Source organism: Meleagris gallopavo, chromosome 5, assembly GCF_905368555.1.
Source record: "Meleagris gallopavo chromosome 5, MGAL_WU_HG_1.1, whole genome shotgun sequence".
Classification (NCBI taxonomy): domain Eukaryota; kingdom Metazoa; phylum Chordata; class Aves; order Galliformes; family Phasianidae; genus Meleagris; species Meleagris gallopavo.
Window position 1 is genome coordinate 48,298,707 of NC_139408.1, and position 22,329 is coordinate 48,321,035.

Genomic DNA, 22,329 nt, shown 5'->3' on the forward strand with positions numbered 1-22,329 from the left:
TTATATATTTTATATGTGGCCCCAAGATAATTCTTCTTCACTTAATGTGGCCTGGGTAAGCTGAAAGTTCGGACACTCATGCCCTAAAAGAAGAATCCTGTTTCAGGGCAAAAACAATTGACATCAAATATATGCAGAAATTAAAAGCAGAGGGAGGATCAGAAGAATAAAATATTTCTTACAGACCAGAAATCACAGACATCATTTATCTATGTTCTCTTGTCTTCCTTTACTTTTTTTTTTTTTTTTTTTTTTTTAACACAATATCTAATAGTGGTAGCTCAGGTGTATGTGGACAGCACTACTTTTGTGGGGCTCTGCATAAAAATAAAAAAGGTCAAACCACCTTATTACTCCCTAGCTTACTTTCTTATCTAAATGGTGATTATGTAGAGCCACTTTGCTTTTGTGCTGGATTTGCAGCTCTCATCTCTTTGAATCCCAAGGTTTTCCTTTGGCAACCTATGTGTTGGAGAAAGACAGACATTTGAGCCAGTTAATCCAAAGGAAAGAAAGGCTAAGGGAGGTAGAAGCTGGCTTATCAAGAGAAAACTAATTCAGTTTGTCTTTCCCTTAGACATGCTCAGGAACTGAAATTACCAGGAATTCTGCAGTGCTAACAAAGTAGAGTGGAGAAAAAGAACAATGTTGGTGGTGTACGCAGGAAAAGTTAAGAATGGCTTTCTGCAGACTGATGGTGAACTACAATTTATTATAGATTTTAAGGAAGGAACTAGGTGGAAGAAAAAAAAATGAAACAGCACTGAGTAATCTAGATCTTGTAAAAGATAAATTTTCATAAAAACTTATTTGCAGCAGATGCTTGAAGATTACTTGCCAATGAATGGTTCTCAGATGTGTGTACGGGCAGGACTATTCTAAAGGGAAATCCTGTATTTGACTTACCTCTCCTCTTTTACCAGGTGAGCATATACTATTGAGATTGCTAGCCAACACAGAAGCTGATGTTTCTAGCAAATGTCTCTTCTTATCTTTTTTTTTTTTTTTCCCATCAGAAAATGGCATGAGAGTAGAAATTTCAAATAGCAATTTAATTAAGATGAGGGGAGGTCTGGGAGGTGGCCCTATAGGTATGGAATGGCTTGTGTTAGGCCTGGAGGGGCGGAGGGGTTTTTGTGAGGGCAAAGAGCTGATTCACTGCCACGTTTTATAAGGGGATTGCCTCGCCCTGGAATGTGGGGAGTGGTGGAGTCGGTGTGCCATTTATTTTGAACTCTGTTTTTTAGGTAACTGGATTCACGGACGTACTTCAGCCCTCAATGGCTGAGGCGTTGCTGCAGTCACGGGGTAAAAGGAGACAGCTCGCCTATGCATGTTTCTGAGTGAAAAAAATTTGAGATAAAATTATATATATATTTAATAAAATAATAGGGGGAAGGGGGAAAAAAAAAAAGCAGCCCCCGCCGACAATTGGGCTTTCAGACCCAAACTCCCCGCCCCCGCCAGCTGCCTCCCTCAGCCGCCCAGACGCTCCTCTGCACATGCGCAGCCTCGGGCCGTTAACGGTCGGACTCCGCGCGCGCCACCTGGCGGCGCCTCAGGGGGCGGGAGACGGGGGCGGAGTTCAGGGCGGAGAGGAGAGAGCGCACGGGAGGGGCTGTAGCGCTGGGAGGGGCGAAGGAGAGTGGGCGGTGCTGCGGGAGCGAGCTGACGCCACCACGCGCCGATTGGCTGCCACGCGCCTGGAGGTGCGTTCAGCGGTCGCAGCGCAGCTCCATAGGCCCACGGAGGCGGGCCGCTAAGCGAAGGAGGGCCCCCATAGGCCGCTTCGCCCGCCTCGTTGAGCCGCGGGCGTGACGGGCGGCGCGATTGGCCGCTGGGCGGCGGGGGGGCGGGCCCCGGTGGCAGCGGCCTCCCGGGGCTGGGGTCCGTCTCGGCGGCAGCAGCGGAAGTCTCGCGAGGGAGCGTAGCCGGGATTTGGCGGCTGGCTGCCTCCCTCCCTCTCGCTGGCTGCGAGGAGCTGGTGTTTGTGTGGAAGGGGGAGGAGGAGGAGAAGGAAGGGACGCGAGAGGAGCCCGAGCACCACCATCCGCCGAGGGGAGCGGAGCGGAGCCCCCGCGCCGGCCGCCGAGCTAGCTCTGTCCCCCTGCCGCCCCCTCGCCCCGCCATGGCCTCGGGAGACACTCTGTACATCGCTACCGACGGCTCGGAGATGCCGGCCGAGATAGTGGAGCTGCACGAGATCGAGGTGGAGACCATCCCGGTGGAGACCATCGAGACCACCGTAGTGGGCGGCGAGGAGGACGAGGAGGAGGAGGACGAGGACGAGTGCTGCGAGGACTGCGGCCCGCACCACCCGCCGCACCACTACCACCACCACCAGCCCATGATCGCCCTGCAGCCCCTCGTCTCAGATGGAGACCCCAGCGGGGCGGGCGGCGGCGCGGCCGGCGGCGGCGGGGGGCAGCTCCACCTGCACCACCACCACCAAGAGGTGATCCTGGTGCAGACCCGCGAGGAGGTGGTGGGGGGCGACGACTCGGACGGGCTGCGGGCCGACGACGGCTTCGAGGACCAGATTCTCATCCCAGTGCCGGCTCCCGCCGGCGAGGACGAGTACATAGAGCAGACCCTGGTCACCGTGGCCGCCGCCGGCAGCAAGAGCGGAGGCGGCGGGTCCTCCTCGGCCGGGGGGGGAGGCCGCGTGAAGAAGGGCGGCAGCGGCAAGAAGAGCAGCAAGAAGAGTTACCTGAGCGGGGGAGGCGGCGGCGGGGCCGAGGGCGGCGGCGGCAGGAAATGGGAGCAGAAGCAGGTGCAGATCAAGACCCTGGAGGGGGAGTTCTCGGTCACCATGTGGGCCTCGGGTAAGTGCACGCCGGACCCCTCCCTCCCCGGGCCCTGAGCTGCGCCGGGGGCTGTCCGGCTCGGCCCGGACGGTTTTGTTTTGAAGGGAGGCCATGTTTTGATGTGTGTGATGGGCGCCGCCATGTTCATCGCCAGGGCAAGTATGGCGGCTCCCCGAAAAGATGGCGGGGTCTGCGCTGCCGCTGCCGCTGCTCCTGCCCGGCTCCGGCGGGGGGAAGGAAAGATGGCGGCGGCCGCCAAGATGGCGGCGGCTGAGGGGGTGCGGGCGGAGGGAGCAACGCGCCGCCGGCTCCAGGCCTAGGCCGCAATGGCGTAGTTTCTGCAGCAGGGGGAGGCGGGGTGCGCGGGCGGGCGGGCGCACGGTGCGGGGCGCACCCAGCCTCCTCGCTTCTCTCCCCCCGTCCCCGCCCCGTCGCCGCCGCCGCCGCTTCTTCCCCCGCCTCGCCGCTCCCGCTCCTCCCGGCGCTTTCTTTCCTCTCGCTCCGAGCCGCCGCCGCCGCCGCCTTCCCGGCTCCCCCTCGCCGCTTTCCCTCCCGCCCCTGCGCTGCCTCCGTCGCGCACCCGGGGCCCCATTGGGCCGCATTTCAATGCCGAGCGTGGCCGCGGCCCCGGATGAGGCGTGTGCTGCGGCCTGTGACCGTTAGGCGAGGGGGGCGGGGGAGAAGCGCCCGCCCAGCGCCGCCCGCCGCCGCCTCGCCTCGCCCCGGGGCGGCCGTCCCTCTGAAATACCGTTCGGGAGCGCGCCCGGGAGCCGCGGGAGCTCCGAGCCGGGCAGCGGCGAGGGCAGGGCTGCGCGTGGATGGGGCTTTTCCACCCGATCCCGGGGTGCCGCCGGGAGGGCAGCGCCTGGCTGGGGTCGCCTGCACCCTCGAGGTGGAGCCCGGTGTACACGGTGCCTGGGGAAGTCCCCTCGGCAGATCCGGGGCTGACCCGGTGACGGCCGCGCTATGCTGGCGGAGCTGGGAGCGGGTTCAGGCTGACACTCAGACACCGCTCAGCTTTTCCTTGGTTGGATCTAATGATTCGCATGGGCTTTTTAATAGGCACGAGGGATCCGTGCACAGGGAGAGTGGAGATTTCCAAGTTGCTTTTTGTGGGAGTGTCTCTCAAAGGCAAGAAAATCTTGTGGTCATGCCTAGTATCTGCAGGGCTGGAGATGGACCTGACATGCGCCAGCTCTTCCCATTGATTCTGTTTGCCTCAGTTTCCTGACTCTTCCTTTAAGATGCATAGGGGGAATTTTTTTTGTTCTTGTTTTTGTCAGTAGAAATTTATTCTACTTGTGCTACATTAATGCTTTCTGTTTTGTTTTTACAAAAAAAAAAAAAAGAAAAAAAAGTAAGAATTATAGGGAAAGTTCTTTGCTAACGTTATTTGAGGGTGGGAAAAAAGCAGCCAAATAGCATCACTTCCTGTAACAGTTCAATGGGTGTGTGGTCCTTGAATAATGGGGCAGTCATTTCTTCTGCATAACATAATTTTTCTGCTCTTTTTAATATTCAGAGAGTTCAGCAGAGACCACTTCTGATGTGGTCTTTTATGCTCACTGACTGTGATGTTTGCGGGTGACCAGTGGTTTTATTAGTAAGTGGGGCACTGAAAGAAAAGTATATTGAATGACCTAATTCTCTTTTCTGAGAAGATGCTGAAGAATGGTGATTCTGATTTCCTTTGTTGTTGTTAAATAAATACATACCTGCGTACATAAGTGCATATGAGAAAGTTTGACAGTGTATTGTCCTTCTGATATGTACTCAGTTGACAGCCTGATAAGCCCAACGTAAGTTACCTGTATTTTGAAACAGAAAACATTCAGTAAAGACTTTCTTGAATAAAGTTCAGTGGAACAGAGTTTTCTATATGCCTTTGTGTATCATTGTAATCTGAATGAAATTCACTTACTGTCTGTTGTAGAATTGACCGTGCAAGAAAGACAAAAGAAAATAAAAACATGCAATCTGGTTTCAGCTGTCTAAATAGCTGAATGCAAGCGGCTGTATGACTCATGAGCTGGCAGGATGCAGGACTTCACTGGGATCGATTGACAGCTTCCAGCATGCATTTGTGCTCTGAAATTCAGAGTGCCTGATAGGATGCTTCCTTAGAGCCTCTGTATGCTGATTTATTACTTGACTGAAATGAATAATGTGCATAATCAATGCGCTTGATTCTGTTCCTCCTTACACAACTTTTACATCAGGATAGCAATATCGATTTCAGTGGTTTTGTTCTGTGTGCTCATGACCATGCAAGCCCAGCCAGAATGATATCCACTTGTAATGTAGTGGAGATTGAATTGCATTGGTATGTTTGGCCCAATTATATCTGTGGTGCAGAATACCTATTATGACTTGATTTCAAATGGGGAAAAAAACTCTCCAAAAGCAATATCGCAAATTTCATATATGAAGAAAAAGCTTGGCTTTCCCTCTATGCATGCCCACCCTACACCCTCCTGCCCTGAGTTTGAAACAGTCTTTGATAATAACCTGCTCAGTGTGCAGTTTATTGTGCCTGGTTGGTAGACTTTTATACCTTTAATACAGCTTCCTGAATGGTATAAAAGTGATCTGGAGTTGCTCACAGTTAAATGCTGAAATTCTGTTGCTTCAGTGTGTGTTTTCTGAGGGAAAATGAATTCCAGAAAAACTCCAAAAGAGGAAAAGCTGGAAGGAAAATAAATAAATCCCTGGAACAAACTACCTACCTGCTAAAGGATGGTTTTACTAAGTTTCCCTGCAGAATCCAGCATGCTTTGTGAGTATAGCACCCTGGTAACACTTTTTGAAATGTGTAGAGATGATGTATGAAACACATAGCAATGTAGCTAGAGTGGACTGCTCAATCCTTCTGTTATTAATATGGTTCCTTCATAATTGCTGTACTGTTGTTGGCAACGGTTTAGACTTAACCATAGCTTCTCTTACCACCTTAGTATCTATGGTAATGTCAAACTTGTGACCCATGATTACTTTTATCAGTGGATATGTTAACCACTTGTGAAATGCAATGTATTTGTGCTTTTGTCATGTTCAACTTCAGTCTTCCTGTTTAGCGGCTGTCTCTGGGTACGCGATAGTAACAGGAGAAGGGGAAGATTATTGGCAATTGCTTTGTGAGATTGCATTTACAAGGCTGATTCTGAGACATGTGAGCACTTGGAAGGGTGGTAGGGTGGTACTGTTCTGGCTCCACCAGAAATGCTGGAATTTCAAACAACTGGAGCTTGATTTGAGGGAGAAATACGCTAGTGTAACTGCATCTGCTTCCAAAATAAAGATGGACTCTGTCAAGCTTTTCAATCTGAAATGTATTGGCTTACACTGATATTGTTAACATAGATAGCCTGCAGGCTTAGGGCTGAAGTAGCACAATCCTATCCCTCAGCGTAGTCTGAAGATGTTAAACTATTGCAGTAACCTGTTTCTAGCTGGGGAAGTCTAAGATGTGTATGCGTATGGTTTAAAAATGATTTGTCATCTTCCAAAAAGCCCATGCAGTTGATCTATTTTTGAAACTCAGGGAGGTTGTGTTGGATTTCTAGAAGGTTCTTTGGGACCGCTTTAAAAAAAAAAAACAACACAGTAAAGAAGAACAATACTAAAACAACCAACCAAAGAAATATGTTAATACGTTAAAAAACAAAAGTGTTTTAATTTAACTTCAGGTTGCAGGGGTGATAAAAATAATCATATGACCAGCTGTCTTTTAATATGGGGGCTGCTTCAAGAATAACGCCTCCTATGTTATTATGCTGGTCCGTGATGCCAGAGAAGATGATGGTGGTGCAGCAGTAGAGGTTGAACCTTCTCACCAGCATCCCATTCCATGCTGTTGCTGTGTGATTTATGGCAGCAGAGAGGCAGCCTGATAGAATGGCGTCTGACGTGGAAGTGCATATGAAGCAGAAGTGTGTCACTGAATTCCTCTGTGCAGAAATAATGGCACCCACTGACGTTCACTGACAGTTGTCGAATGCTTATGGAGATCAATCAGTGGATGTAAGCACAGTGAAAGTTGGACTGTGCGGGCAACATTTTCCTAGCAATGATACAGTCATAACAGCTGTGAAACAGTGGATCACCTCTGCTGGTTTTATGAATGTTGCTCTTGTTCATCACAGGCAAAAATGCATAGTGCTAATGCTGGTGACTACATTGAAGTACAGTGTTTTATAGCAGAGAATTTGCTCTACCAATGTTTTTGTTCTCTTTATAGCTATTGTAATTTCTATGGAAATAAATAGAAAGCGTTACTTTCAGAATGGCCTGTGTATATTTACCCTTTGTAGTTTATTGGCAAAGCTGTTAGGGTAGACTGGTACCAGAAGGATGTACGTTTTTTTCATCATCTCAATATTTTAAAGGAACTATTGAATAACTTTCCGCCTTCAGTAAGAAATTTCTTCGTATAAGAAACTCATTATTTTTTATCACAGAGAATTTTCTCTCTCCTTGAAGTCTGAACTAAATAACTTTTCTATCGTTTATACATAGGTGTCTGAAATTGCTATGCATTATTTGTGCTACACTTCTCAAGAGGTGTAACTAGAATTGGAGATTTTGCTTTGTATGCTGATGCTTTGTAAGAGATAAAGGGGGAGAAGTCACTTAGACATAGTTGTCACTGGGGCTTGACTGAAGGCAGAAAATGTTGAGCAGTCAACATGTCCTGTTTGCAATAAGAATACTGGTTAACTTGTCAGCCTGAGTGAAAGTTTGCTTGGACTTTAGCCTCCAAACTTTGAGCTGCTTAGTGAAGGTTGATAGTGTATTACAGTTAAACCTGTGATAAAGTTCTGTGTAGAGGACAATGGTAAAGGCTTTCCAGATTTCTTCCAGCACTTCTGGGTTTCTTTATTTCCAATGAGTTGATAGTATGAGGACCTTCATAGGGTGGTCAGTAACTAGGATGATCCGAATGCTTAAGAGTACTCAAGTTAGCTGCTACTTTTAATAACTTAGTTGACCTGTGGTGTGGATCAGGTCTGTCTTGAAGGTCATTAGCCTGTGCTTCAAGGGAACTGTTTTGTGTTGTTTTTGTCTTCTTTTTCGGTTCATTTAGTTTTTAAACTGCAGGTAGAGCAGTAGATGCTGTAGAGCATTTTTTTGGTTTAAGAAAACTTGAGTGGTTTTTTTTTTTTTTTTTTTTCATGTAACTGTCAAGAACTTATAAAGTAATACTTCTGCTTATTTTCATCTGAGGTAACATTTTCATAGTTTTTCATGTTTTACTTCAGCAACCCATTTAGAAGCATTGCTGTGGCATTGCTTTCTGTTGGTGGGCTTTTGGAAGGGAAGGTTTTGGCAGCTGGCTTTCAGTTTGGCCCTCAGAAGAAAGCATTGCATTGAGGGCCTTTATGCAAGAGAAAGACAGGAGATCTTAAGGAATGTCTATAAATTTCCCAGTTGACTCATGCATCCGATCTGAGGCAGGAAATGAAAACTTGTTTCTGTTACGGATGTCATCAGTCAAACTGGAAGTTCTGGGTAGCTGTTGAAATGGCCGATCCGAAGGCAGCTGATCACATTCTCACTTACAGAGTGGAGAAGGCTTTGCAAGTAGCTTTCCAAAAGCTATTCTCTTCTGAACTTGATAATGCCTTTATATGTGTGTAGGCATTACTGACTATCTGTTCTCAGCCTTCTGACGGTTCAGAAGAACAAATGGCTGCTGAATTAGAGGCTTATTGTTGAATTTGTAACTCCTGCAGCTGTAAAATTTAGCCTATAATACTTGCTTGAGGTGGATTCAGTTACTTTCTTTAAAGCACTGATGAAGACTGAAAGGTAATATGGTGAACAGAAAGCTAGATTAAATTGAAGGAAAATGCCCCAATTGTCAATTTTTTTTTAATATTGCAGATATTTTCTTATTAACACTCCTGTCTTTGCCATGTTGAAGTCAATTTCCCTCTTTCACTATGGAACATATACATGAACTGCTATTTGATCTGGTAGATCAGATTAAACTCCAAACTAGCAGTAACATTTCTAGAAATAGCTCAGTGACAAAGATTAAAAGCAGCCATTACAAATTGAATAAAAATTTCTCCGTAGTATATTTCTTTTATTTGCTTATGACTTCTCCCCTCTTTCCTCACTTAAGTTACTGAGCAATGAATAATGTCATTTCCTGTATTTGTGTTAAAAACAAAACACAACAAAAAAAAAACCAACCAAACAAAAAAAAACCAAAAAAACTTTACCCAATTTGTTCCTTATGTTTTCCTATATATATATATTTAGAATGGAGAAATAGTGTTTCCATCCTACCACCTTGTGTTTCTGTAAGATCACAGTTTGTTATTTTTACAAATAATTTACCTTTGCAAGTCATACATAAACTGTGCATAAAGTGATTTGCAGAATCTTCCCGTATAGAGAGTAGGAGAAATAATGCAGTGGCAAATTTGTTAAGGCATAACTGAGTAGTTACAGCTGTATATACATCTATTGTCATAGGTGCATTTTGGTCTCAGGTGAGTGTGGAAAATGGGATTGGTACTGTGTCTTCTTCCCTGCTGGTGTGAGCTTTGCAAGGAGGAGATACGTGGATGTTTCCATTCGCAGTCTTCTGTGCATCTTGCTGGTCTCTGTTTTTAAAAAAAGCAGAGAGAGAAAACTGTGTTGACGCATTCTGCAGTCTGAATGCAGGTTGACAGTAACAGCAGGTCTTCAACCTAATTTCCTTGTGGTCCTTAAGCAGAAATCCAGTGGAGGAGCTCTAGAGCAGACTAAATAGCCGTCTCTAACTGACCTGTAGATCAAAGGTCTGGATGATCCCTATCTGCTGTTGACACATTAGAGGGGGAAAGGGCTTAGGGCTGTCTGTGCCACTGAAGGAGGAAGCCCCCTGGGGAGAGAGTCACACTGTTGAGCTTTTTGCTTCTTTCAGGCCTCTCTGCAAGTGTTGAAGAGCTACAATTTTATGGGCAGGGAGTGAAGCCCGTTAGTAGTTAAAGTTTCTTGTCCCTCCATGACACTTCAGTTGAAGGGCAGGGGTCCCTGAAGCTAAAGATGAATAGGCAAGTATTTGCCATTCCTCCGCTAGGTTTATTTGGTTGCTGGCTGCTGTTGAGATCTAAAATGAGCATTGTGGAGCTTAATTTTGAAGAGATTAAGGCAATTTAAATATTTATACATTGTTTCACGAAAAGTGTGTTATCTTTAAAATGCAGCCTACATACTTGTTGGATGATTCTACTCGTCTGTGTTTAAGTAGATAGGCAACTTATGCTGTTATTCCCACCCACTGTGTTCTTTGTATTGTTAAGTGTATGGTCTTTTCTTTATTTTTTTTTACAGTTTGTGTAGCAATCCGTGGGAGCTCTGTGCTCTTATAAGCGTGCAGCAATTTTGAGTTTGTACTGAGATGTAGCCTAATAGTTAGTATGCTGTATTCATCTTCAGTGTGTATTGAGTTCAGTATTTTGTATGTTTCAGATGATAAAAAAGATATTGACCATGAAACAGTTGTGGAAGAACAGATCATTGGAGAGAATTCTCCTCCAGATTACTCAGAGTACATGACAGGAAAGAAGCTTCCTCCTGGTGGAATACCTGGCATTGACCTCTCGGACCCTAAGCAGCTGGCTGAATTTGCTAGGTAAGTAGGAAGAAGGATTTTCAAACTAAAATTGTTTTCTTTCCAGTGGCTTAATCAAGAATAATGTTAGGAAATAAAAATGATAAATTCAATATGACTTATTCTGTGTAATCATCTTCTAAACCAGGGAACTAAATTCAGAACAGAGCAGTGAATGATGTATTAAAATAAGTGGGTTCTACATTCATCAGATGATTTCTGGTTTTTAGTTCTCACTAGGTCAGGCAAGGCCAAAATACCTTGGTAGACTGCATCTTTGATATGACAGAATTCATCTTTCGTGTGAGTAGTCTTAGCTTCTTCAGTGACAAAGGACCAAATTAAATGTGATGCAGCATTTGGATTGTTCAGAATAAGAAAGCTAGGCTAAAATATTTAGTTTGTAAAACCACATGCTGTTGTTTTCTCTTGCTTCTCCCTCCTTAAGCTGTGTTTTAGATATAGTTTTGTAGTAGAATGATGTGTCTCGTGCTTTCAAGTGCTACTGATTCTTGCAGTTTTGCAGTTGTTAGCTGTACTGCTTGGATTTTCCTCTGGTGAAACAGGATTTTTACTTCTATGTATGTAATCCATTGACCTGAGTTACTAGATAACTTATTTTCCAATAGATTTCGTGAAGCCACCGAAGCAGTGTTACAACACGGAGCACTGGCCGAGCTCTTGTGGCTCTTCTGCAGCGCTTAGTGAGGTTCGGAGTGCTTGGGCAGCCTGTAGCCACCAGAGGGCAATCGTGAGGTCACTGGGGAAAAGTCCTGTTGCAACACGAGGGTTGCCTTCTTTGTGTGCATATGCTTGTAATTATCAAAAGGTTACTGCTTTATGCAGTGCATGCACAACATTAATGCTTTGTCTCTGAAAATTTCAGCTTAGCAGCTCGCTTCTTGTAGCTGCTGTGATCGTTTTTTCCCAGTGTTAGAAGAATGAAACCAATCTTATTTTCATTTTGTTATTAGCTGGATGTTCTGCAGAGCTCTGTTGCAAAGCCTTATCACTTAAGCTTATCACCACTGCCGGTGGATGGTCAGAAGTTGTTACTCTTGCTTCCTAAGTCAGCTGGCACAATGAAAAAATGTGGTTCTTTTTTGAAATGCCACTGAGTTTTTCAGTTATTTGCTAGGTTACAAGGGCTGTTGACACAGTTTTTTTTATTGGGTAGATTGCTTAGTTGGATCTTGATGCTCAATAGGGTTTGTCTGCTGTTCTTTCCTGGTTTGATCTTGCTGCTTTTTACAAACTGCTTCTATTGGTTTTCATTATGAATGCACTGGAGGACCTCTGGCACACTCTCTTCACTCAGTTCTTGTCATTAAGCCATTGAACTGTGCATACTGAAAGCTCCTAGAAAGAAGCAGGGAGCAAACACTGCAAAACTATTTAATCTGAAAATGTGTATTACAAGATCTGCTCTAAAAGTAATGCCTTCTATTTTGTTACATTGGCTCACGATGCCAGAGTCAAATGTTGGTGGTATGGCAGTAGAAGTGAAACTTTTACCACCAGTATTCCTTTACATTGTATTTCTTTGCAATAGCCTGACAAAATGGCACCTGATGTGGAAATGTGTATGAAGCAAATGTTTGTCATTGAATTTCTCCATGTGGGAAAAAATGGCACCCACTGACATCATCAACACTCACTGAATCTTTATGGAGACCAAACAGTGGGTGTGAGCACAGTGAAGCAGTGGGTGGTGCATTTCAGCAGTGGCAACAGCATCAGTGTCACCTCCAATGGTGCAGATTTTTTATAAGTGCAGAAAGCAGGCTCTTGTTCATGGCTGGCAAAAATGCACAGCTAATGCTAGTAACTATGCTGAGAAATAGTGTTTTCTAGCAGAAAATTTGCTCAATCAAATTGTGTTCTTTTGCTTTCTGTACATGTTGTAGTTCTCATGGAAATAAATAGGAGGCATTACTTCTGGAGCAAGCTATGTTTAAAAAAAAAAAAAGCTATTAAGAACTGAAGAAGAGATTTTATCTGAAATGGTGGGTGATTCCACTTATTGTTGCTGTTGTTATTTGGTTTGTTGGTCATGCTCAGAATGAATGCATTTTCCTCTGAGACTTGCAGAGAGGGTGAATATAATTTTCTGTGAAAGCAAACATTTAAGTGTTAGTCTTAGTGTACGTACTATTCTAATTCTAAACATACACATTTCTGCCAATCATGCGCATGGAATGATGCTCTCAAGTATGTCAGAATGTTCTGAAACCTTTGGTTCTGCCAAGCACTGAGGTACTTTCATACAGCTGTCTTCTGTTACGAAGTTTAACAAACTTGTCATAGTGTCTTCATGCAAATACTGAGTGTTACTCTCCAGATTGGTTTAAATACTTGATATGGTTTCCAAGTCTTGAAATTACAAGATTGCTTCTGTCAGATATTTCTGAATGCTTCTTAGTGTTGTGAAAAGTACCGCATTTTTGGGTTTGAATTCTTTTTCTGGCATCTGGCAGTAAATGTAAAATTCCCATTTTTTCTCGGTGGAATGTTCTAGGGAATTCTAGAGCTAGAATTCACAGCAGGTAACGGAAAAATTGAGTTTTATATGGATGGTCTCATACTTTTTCTGCTCATATATCTTTGTACAGGAGATGAAATTTGATCTTTAGTCATAGGGCAAATGCATGTTGGCATTGGGAACGTGTTGCCTTTGACAGCATCCCTGAGTTGCTCAAATCCTGTACAAATTAGTGATAGCTTCATTCTAGATATGTAAAAACCTCAGGCATGCAATGTTTTTGGAAAACCTTTGACTTCTTGGTCAGAATCAATGACTTGCTCTTCTAGAACCAACTTCTTATTCTTGACTTAAGAAAGAAACATGAAAAAGAAAACGGTTGTACGTTAGATCTGAAATGATTGTGTATAGCTGAGATTGACGATATGGGTGTATTAGAACACTGCTATGGTGTTGATCCTCTCACAGGGAATGAAGCAAAGACCCACTTAAGCAAATAGCTTGTATTCAAGCTCTAATACGTGCAAATCATTTTTCTAGTAGTAATTGTCACATTTATCTGAATACCACATACAGCTATCACCAGAAACTTTGCCCAGCAAAAGTGGAGGAAAAAGCTTAGTATTTGTATGAGAATTGACTTTGGAGGTACTAGGAGTATAGTGTATTTTTACTCCTAAAAGGATTTGCTTATTTAATGTAAAGTTCTTTGAAAGTTTCAAGCATTGCTTGAGAAACTTCTTGAAAATACAGAGTTGTGAAATTTTTTGATGTATTTTGAGAACTTTGAGCAGCACATGAATTCAAAACTCAAGAGGTTTCATGTGCTCTGCTGAAAGTATTGATTTAAGTTCAATGGTTTAAAGAAAAAAAAATCTAGTCTACTATAAAAGAAGCATAAACTGGCTAGGAGAATTTAATACTAAGTTAATTTTGTATAGTCAAAAACAAGTTATGTTAGGACGGGTTTTCTTAAAGATTTTTGGAAAAACAGTGCATTTGTAGAAATGAGATACTAAAAATGAGGCTTGATTCACTGTATAACCATGCAGCTTATTTTTGATTAACTTGACTGAGATGGTTGCATTAATTTATACGAACAAATGTCTGAGGTTGACTTTGAATAGGCAAAGCTTGGACAAGTTAAAGGTTTGCTTTGCAGCCTCCTAATTCAAAACTGTGGCTGTGTTAGAATTTAATTGTAGTATGAACAGATTTCGTGCAGGGGTCTGGACTTCTGAGTCCTTAGTGAGGAGTGAAGTGTGGGTGGACATTTGGATGCTTGAAATCTTCTGTAGCACTGCAGCCTTTTGATAAATAAGTAAATGAATGCCAAACTGCAGTAACTGAGCATATGGAAGAGGCAGCGCTGCTGCACAACGGCTAGGTGGCATAGCAGAGCAAGCATTTCAGCAGCTGAGCTCCAGTTTTATTTTACTTTTTTATTTTTATTTTTATTTTCCTGATGCATTTGTCATTGAGTAGTGTAGCAGGAATCTGGGCCTTATAACTGGAACTGCTACTTCCTGGAAGGGTTTTTATACATTCTCAAACTGGTGAAGATGCTGCAAATAAACAAGCTGAGTCAGAACACTGATATGTGTTCAGTTATTTTTAGAAGATCTATACATTTTACCTGGTTGGTAAAAAAGTCCTTAAGGACTTTTGCAAATAACATTTCTATTATGTGTCTCATGTATACTTCAAAAGAGCAATAAAAAAGAAAGTGAAAAAGAATTTGGGCATTTCTCTTTGGCAGTCAGATCACAATGTGTAATATTAGTTGTGAACTGCTAAGAAAGAGATGAAACCTAGTAATTACTGCTCTCTTTTTTGATACGTTTCATCTGGGACACTGAAATTCCCCTAAGGTGAAGTAAAATGTTGCATCCAAGTCTGAATAGATTACAGGTAATTCTGTGTGAAGAAGTCATAAAAGCTTGGACCGTATTTTCAGTTGCTGAATGTGGAAGATGTCTTGAAATTCCCCCAAAGCCGCTTAAAACCAACATCCCTAATTTTAATTTAATTTTTTTTTCCCTCTCATTTTCCCCTTTGGCAGATACGTGACTGAACTGGCTAAAGACAGCAGAGAACAAACACAAATAAAATGCAAAAAAATAAAAGGGGAGGATGGTGTAGCTGGGGAATTGGCACAGCAAGGGGACTTGGTGCTAAAATCCAGCCTTTCCGTGGCTTTATCTTCTGCTCCTCTTAGTACCTTTTCTGAAAGACAGATCACTTTCCAAAATGGATAGAAAACAAAGGAGAGGAAGCTGCCTTAGAGTTTGAAATCAGACACCCTTCTTAAGAGTGGCAAAGCATTCTGGCCACCTAGATTTATATGACTTAGGCCTCTTTTTAAAGTACACACTTTTGTACTGGTTTTGTTCTTGCTGGGAAACTTAAAAGGGCAGTAAACTGACAATTACTTTACTCACATTGTTTTACTGGGGGAGGAGAATCTCTTTCTCTGTACAACACTGCAAGGGTCACTTTCTCACTAACACGTTCCAGTTGTGCAGAGCAAAACTAGTAACTATTTTTGCCAGAACCTTAGGATGAGCAAGAACAGTTTAATTTTATGACAGTTTTTCTGCCTGTTTGTGGACAAAGCATACTAAAACAATAACTGTGGGCTCTTTGATTGTAGATAAATTCCTAGGACGCCTTGTGCCACTCCTCTTGTGGCTATTTATCTAAAAGCCAGTCTGGCCAGTTTCAAGAGTCCTTCAGCGCTAACAAATAGGCAGGGACTCACGCTATTTCTGCCTCGGTAGGGCAGTGCAAGGGTTGTGACAGAGTGAGGGCAAGCATAAGTGTAGAGACACTACTGGTAGAGAACAATTCCCTCGTTCTCTATTCATGGAGATTCAGGCATCTATAAAGGTGAATTATTACTTCTGGTCATCAGAGACCTCAAGGAAGAGAAGTTGCCTGAGAGAGCAACACTGTTGAGGTTTATGCACAGAAGGAGAAAAAAGAATGTGAGAATGTAGGTTTAACAAGCATAAAAGGGAGGTGCTGGAACAGGAATCCTGTGCTGTTAGTTGTTTTTGGCTGGTGCTTTAACGTAACAGTTTGTAACAATTGTATCCATCTCCATCACAATTGTGGAGATTGAAGTTTTTTCAGGTTCTCTAGGTGGGTGAAAGGAAGTAGTTAGCTGTTACATTCTGTTACATCTTTTGTAGCAACAGAATAACATTCTTGGTTTTGAGGGGTTGAATGGTTTAATACCTGCGACTTCATACAATTTCCTTCATGAGCTAGAGGGTGCTTTCATGGACCTCATTCTATGAAGTTGTAAAGTTGCTTACCTTTGTAATCTGTTCCCTTCTTCTGTCCCGCCCCCATCTTCCCTTCCCCATTATGATACTTTAAATACAATTCAAGAGGTTTAGTTTTTAATTACACTGCCCCAGAACCGTGATCCAAAAGGTTTACTTCCAATTTTTCTGAAGAAGTCTGGAGAAGTTCCTATGAGGCATGGCCAACAGAAACTTGCAGCAGAAGTGAGAGTTCTTCTGGACCTGCCATGTAAATTGACTTTCTGCAAAGGCAGCTGTTTTGGTAGTTCCAGTCAGGTATTAATGTGTATTGTGTCTACTGTGTTTACAGTTGTTTTAAATATTGGTGTGTATTAGAGTTCTGTTTTTTATCAATATTTCAGACTAAGAAAACTTGGATGAAGCTGGTAGAGATGCTCTACTGGGTGGGATCTAAATGTCTAACTACCAGCAAGAGCTGCAGCAGTGTAATTAAGAGAAACAACCCAGGTTCTAGTCTGATCTCCTTTTGCAGAAAGTTAGTTTGCTTAAAGTAAGACCAAAACCTTTTTTGGTCTTTTGATCATTTGAAAATATCTTTCAATTTTTCTTTAGGTTATTGTCTACATAGATTCCAATGAACAATGATCAGTGATTTCTTACACCGTGTATGAGTAGTGCAAGAATTGCCTATTAAAGTAGTGTTTTTCCTGTTTCTGATGATATCATGGCCATAGGTTTTGGGCTCGGTGCCTCTACCGTTGTTACATTTTTGAACACCTAAAATCCAAACCTTTACTTACGTTAAGCTAAACTCAGCACCACCATTCTGTATGCCATTTGGATCATACGAATTAAATATCATCATAAGATCATCTAAGCTAGTCTGTAATCTCAGGAAAAGTTACCAGAAAGGTTAAGATAATAAAGAGGATGGCCTGCAGGAACAAAAATAACTTTCTGTGTTCAAGATTGATGGTGCTGGCAGTGGCACAAGAAAAACCTTGTCAATACAAATACCTCACACCCATTTTCTGGAGGATTGTTGAATCCCCAGTTCCCATGTTTTTATCACATATTTTTAACCCTTTCAGGAGACTACAGTGTTCTTTGGTTTGCATTGTACATATTCAGTGTAGTCTGCAGATGCTGAGCCAGCAGGAGTGTCTTCTCTGAGAAAGAAACAAATGGTAGCCACTAAATCTTAGCGTGGTGGGGTTTTAAAATTTATTTATTTGTTTATTTATTTATTTGTAATGTGTCAAAGAAATTACTAATTATTAAGTGCTTTAACCTGTAAATGATTGCATGTCTGCAGCATGGGAAGGAGTTGCATTATGCCTGAAAGGTTGGCCTGTTTGGACCTAATGAGGTTCAACATAGCAAAACGCAAGGTTTTGCACTGGGGTCAGAGTAATCTCGGATATGTATACAAGAAGAACAAGAACTCCTTGAGAGTAACCCTGCAGAGAAGGACCTGGAAGTCCTGGTGGATGAAAAACTGAACGTGAGCCAGCAGTGTACTCTTGTAGCTTGCAAGGCCAAGGGCATCCTGGGCTCCATCAGAAGGGGGTGGCCAGCAGGGACAGGGAGGTGATTGTTCTTCTCTACTCTGCCTTTGTGAGGCCCCTGCTGGAGTACTGCGTCCAGGTCTGGGGCCCCCGACACAGGAAAGATGCGGAACTGTTGAAGGGGGTCCCTGCTTGTGATAGAGGCGTTGGAACTTGATCGTCCTTGGAGTTTCTTCCAACCCAAGCCATTCTATGATTATGATTCTGTTTCTGAGGGGCAAGTGGTTGCCCACAGAACAGTAGGAGACTGTTGGTAGTTCTAAGGAGATTTTCCTGAATCTAATCTTCGGGAATTTTCAGTGACATTTTTCGCTTGTTAAGCCTTAATTCAGCCTCAGGATGCCTTCCATTCTTGTCTTCCCCCTGTATGTCCACGTGAATGAGGCAAGTGAAACCGCAGATTTTAGTGCTTCTTCAAGGAATGTGGCAGTGTCAGCCCTGGAGTGTATCTTCAAAGAAACAAATGGTTACATAGTTGAAATGAAGAACTTTTAACTTATATTCCCTGCAGCTCTTCAGAATTGTTTTGAACATTTAGAAGTTGTATTTTATCCTGTTTCAGACCAACTGTTAATAATGTATGTTAAAAAGGCACATACTATTTTGAAGTCTCTTCTCAGAAGTCCTTTATTCCACATCTGTTTTCAGGGTCTACTTCTAGGGCTTAGAAGTATCTTAGATACCAGCAGACTCTGCTTATCTCTTTTTGGACTCTCAGACAGATAGCTGTTAGAGCAAGACCATAATAACATTGTTGTCTACAGGGAGTGTTATGACTGCATTTGAAACACTCAATTTCTATGCAAGTGTTCATTTACTGGTGCCTAGTACGGTCACTGGAGGCTACTGGCATCTGTTACGTAATGGTAAATATCCCTATCAGTGGCCAAAGTAAAATAGATGATTGCTTGTCAGTTTTCAGGAGTGGAGTCCATGTGTACAATAACTTCAAGAAATATCAGTTACAGTTTTTGTGGTCGTAACAGATGTCTACATTGTCTGTGTAAGTTCCACAACTTGCCTGCCTTCTCTGCTTTTGTATTGGTGAAACTACTGGTGAAACTACTAGCATGACAGGCAGGCTGAGGGAGGTAATTCTCCTTGTGTACTCCAGTCTCATGAGACCCCACCTTAGAGTAGTGTGGGGCCCTCTGCACATGAAGGACATGGATCCGTTGGAACAAGTCCAGAGAAGGCCATGAGGATGATCAGACTGCTGAAGCACCTCTTCTATGAAGACGAAGAGAGGCGTCCATTCTGGAGAAGAGACCTTAGACCAACCTTCTGGTACCTAAAGGGGATCTAAAAGAAAGCTGGAGAGGGACTTTCTGCAAGGCCATGTAGTGATAGAACTGGGGATAATGGTGTTAAAGAGAATAAGTTCTAGATTACGTATAAAGGAGAAATTATTCCTTACGAGGTGGTGAAGCACTGGAACAGGTACCCCAGGAAAGCTGTGGATGCTCCATCCTTGGAGAAGTTCAGAGCCAGATTGGATGAGGCTTTGGGCAACGTAGGCCTAAAGGGAGATGTCTCTGCCAGTGGCAAGAGGTTGGCAGTCTGATCTTTAAGGTTCCTTCCAGTCCAAGCCATTCTTTGATTCAAAAAACTGTTGAAACTACTCTGTCCTTAATGTCCTGGTGCAAGGTGGAGAAGTGAAGATAAATAAGCCACTTAGGCACAAGAAAAACGGAATTTTCGAACAAAGTGTCCTAGTTACAATTCAAGTAAATTGGGAAAACCCTCTTTTCACATGTTCAGAGGACAAGGAATGTAGTATTAAGTAGTTTATTCTCTGTTTAAGAGGTCCTGTTCAAAAAGCTGGATTTTCCAAATACCAAAATATGCTGTTAGTGTTATTGTAAGGCTTTTAAAGGCGTTAAACTGAATATTAATGGTTCACATGATACTATCAAATAAATGTGTGCATTATGAAGGCAGTTATTGGAGAAAGGCTGCCTACCAGCGTCTTTCTACTAATGTTTTTTTTTATTTTTTTCTTTTTAAGAATGAAGCCAAGAAAAATTAAGGAAGATGATGCTCCACGTACGATAGCTTGTCCTCACAAAGTAAGTGAAGTGCTCAGCTTTTGAGTAGGTAGCAGTTTGTAGATCAGAATTTTGTATTGATATTCTCTTGACAATAAGTAAATTGTCTTGCTGTTTATACACTGCTAACTGTATTTAACTTATCACTCTATAGAAGCTTCCTTAAAAACCTTCAACTGAATAATGTATTATTCCCAATTCTTGTCTTAAGGTTAGTGCATCCCTAATCTTCTGGTAACCATGATGCACAGTCCCTAACATGCTGCTTTTACTGTTGTGATTTCCCGCCACCCAAGAATACATACTTGAAAGAATGTTCTGAAAGCTGTTCAAAGTACGTTCCTAAGATCTATATATCATCTGCTTGGAAGCTATGACAGATTTGGGAGTCTAGATCAGGAATCAGCAATCTGTGGTGCAGATGCCAAAGTTAGCATTATTGGAAGACTGGAATTACATTCCACAGAGCTGGGGGATGCATCGTTTTGAGAGAGGGGTTTGGAGATAACAATTCTGATCTACTTTTAGTGGGGAAGGCAGAGTCTTGAATAAATTTTGCTAGTCACTTAAACTGGTAGCATCTAGCATTACTGCATTACCCAGCTTCTGTAGAGCTTCTGTTAGCCAACTTAGCTTGTAATGGAAAAAGACAAATACAATCTTGCTGACTTCTGATCTAGATAGTGAGAGGCTGAGCAAACAATCAGGGGAGATAGTTAATAGTGCATATTAGAGGGCATGAGTAGAGGGCTTCGTCCTGGCAGTTGTAGTGAAAGAAATTGTCACTTAGTTCTGGATTCCTCTTTGTGCTTCTATTGATTTCCAGTTCTTTACATTCTTCATGTGTCATGCTTGTACTGCAGTTCAGTGTGTGGAGATACATTTATTCTTACACTAGTGAGGAGTGATGCCTTCATTTTCTATTTACTTTTTCATAGCTTCAACTTCATCTAAACAGGGAAAAAAATATCCTTCCACCTCCTCTGTTTTCTAGTGTTGTACGTTTGATTTCAGATTAAAAAAGAACAATATTACAGAAGATGTAATTGTTCCTGTCAGAGGCATGCAGAAACTTCAAAGTAAATGCAGACAAGTTCATGGTGTCATTTTGGTGAAGTACTTCTTAAATTAGTTAAATTCTAGTACCTGAAGAGAGAACTTTTCTTGAAAGTGTTAATTTCCCATTTTTATTAAGAAATGAGGCATGTTTAAACGTAGTTATTAGTTTTGGAGAAGTAGTTTCCACAGAGAAAGCATGTAGAATAGTAGAATAGAATACTAGCAGTTGATTGTTTCTTTAGTTTGTGTTGTTGAACTGTGCAACTCGTAACCTAGCCATGTTGGTAGTTCTACGTAAAAAGAGTGTCATTTGGAGTACCCAGAGTGTAAAATGGTTAAAGGAATTTAGTGAAGCATTAGATCAATGCAAGAAATGCATTTGTAAAACATATTATAGACTTCTATTGAAAGAAAGTTTGAATAGAGAGTGCCACGCCACTGCTAGCTTAAGCGTTGTCCGGAATCAAAAGAAGTAGTCCTGTATTAATGCAGTGTGTGCCCTAGATTAAGAGCCTCTGGTTCCGTACTGAGTTGAAATGAATATCTTCTTTTAGATTGAGTTGACAGTAACTCTCAAATTCTTCAACCTCATTTAGTTTCCCAGTGGGTTTAAACTGTTTAAGCAATTGTTGTCTTTTTATCCCAAAGTGATAGTGTTTGGTCTTCTTCTTTAAGTGTGCACCAGGTGGTATTTGTAAGCTATTATGTGTGGAAACACTCATATCTCTTCCCGGGGAGTGAGAAAGGCAGAGAAGGAAAAGGATGGAAAGCTGGGAGAGGTAGCAGTGCAGGTGCAGGTTTGTGCTAGAGAATAGCCTGTGATATATTATTACAGAATATATCACTTATTGGTGTACTCTAGTAGCCAGTATACAGCATGTTAAAGGATATACCATAGCTAGCCATGAACTATCATTCTATCTGATGTTTTTTTTTTTTTAATTTTCCCTGAAAGTGTATGTGCTTTTATTTAGTTCATTCATTAGCTTCTTCCAGAGCTGCATCTTTTCCATGAAACTGTTCTATTATTTATTTGAGTGCACATGGTTCATAACTCTAAGTGAGAATAGAGGTTTTTTTTGTTTGTTTAGCTTTACAAATGATAGCTCTCATTATGTAGTTGTGTTTTTTTTTTAATAAATGATAGGGGTCTCCTTCTCATGGCCATCTTAGAAGAAAGATTCAGAATATGAAAGCATGTTAAATGCTTTTATTGAAGCAGATAAAACTTATTGTAAGTACTAGCTTACATGCTAATTGAATTTCACTGTTGTTTTTAAGGGCTGCACAAAGATGTTCAGGGACAACTCTGCTATGAGGAAGCATCTGCACACTCATGGCCCTCGAGTACATGTATGTGCAGAATGTGGCAAAGCCTTTGTGGAGAGCTCGAAACTAAAGCGACATCAACTAGTTCATACTGGAGAGAAACCTTTTCAGGTATTGTAAACTTCCAGACTACAACTTATTTGTGAGAATATGAATAG

General features: G+C 42.4%; 1 protein-coding gene across 2 annotated transcripts in view; it reads left to right on the forward strand.

The window, feature by feature from the left end:
- Positions 1-1,424: 1,424 nt before the first annotated feature.
- The window catches only part of YY1 (YY1 transcription factor), a 30,293-nt gene continuing 9,388 nt past the window's right edge, over positions 1,425-22,329 (forward strand). For both annotated transcript variants that reach the window (XR_014883753.1, XM_085225626.1), the window contains exons 1-4: positions 1,425-2,825; positions 10,272-10,434; positions 19,744-19,804; positions 22,124-22,282. Coding sequence is in view for 1 of the 2 variants with exons in the window: in XM_085225626.1 (XP_085081752.1) it covers positions 2,129-2,825; positions 10,272-10,434; positions 19,744-19,804; positions 22,124-22,282 (1,080 nt within the window). In the remaining variant the exon portion in view is untranslated. The remainder of the gene's footprint in view (positions 2,826-10,271; positions 10,435-19,743; positions 19,805-22,123; positions 22,283-22,329) is intronic.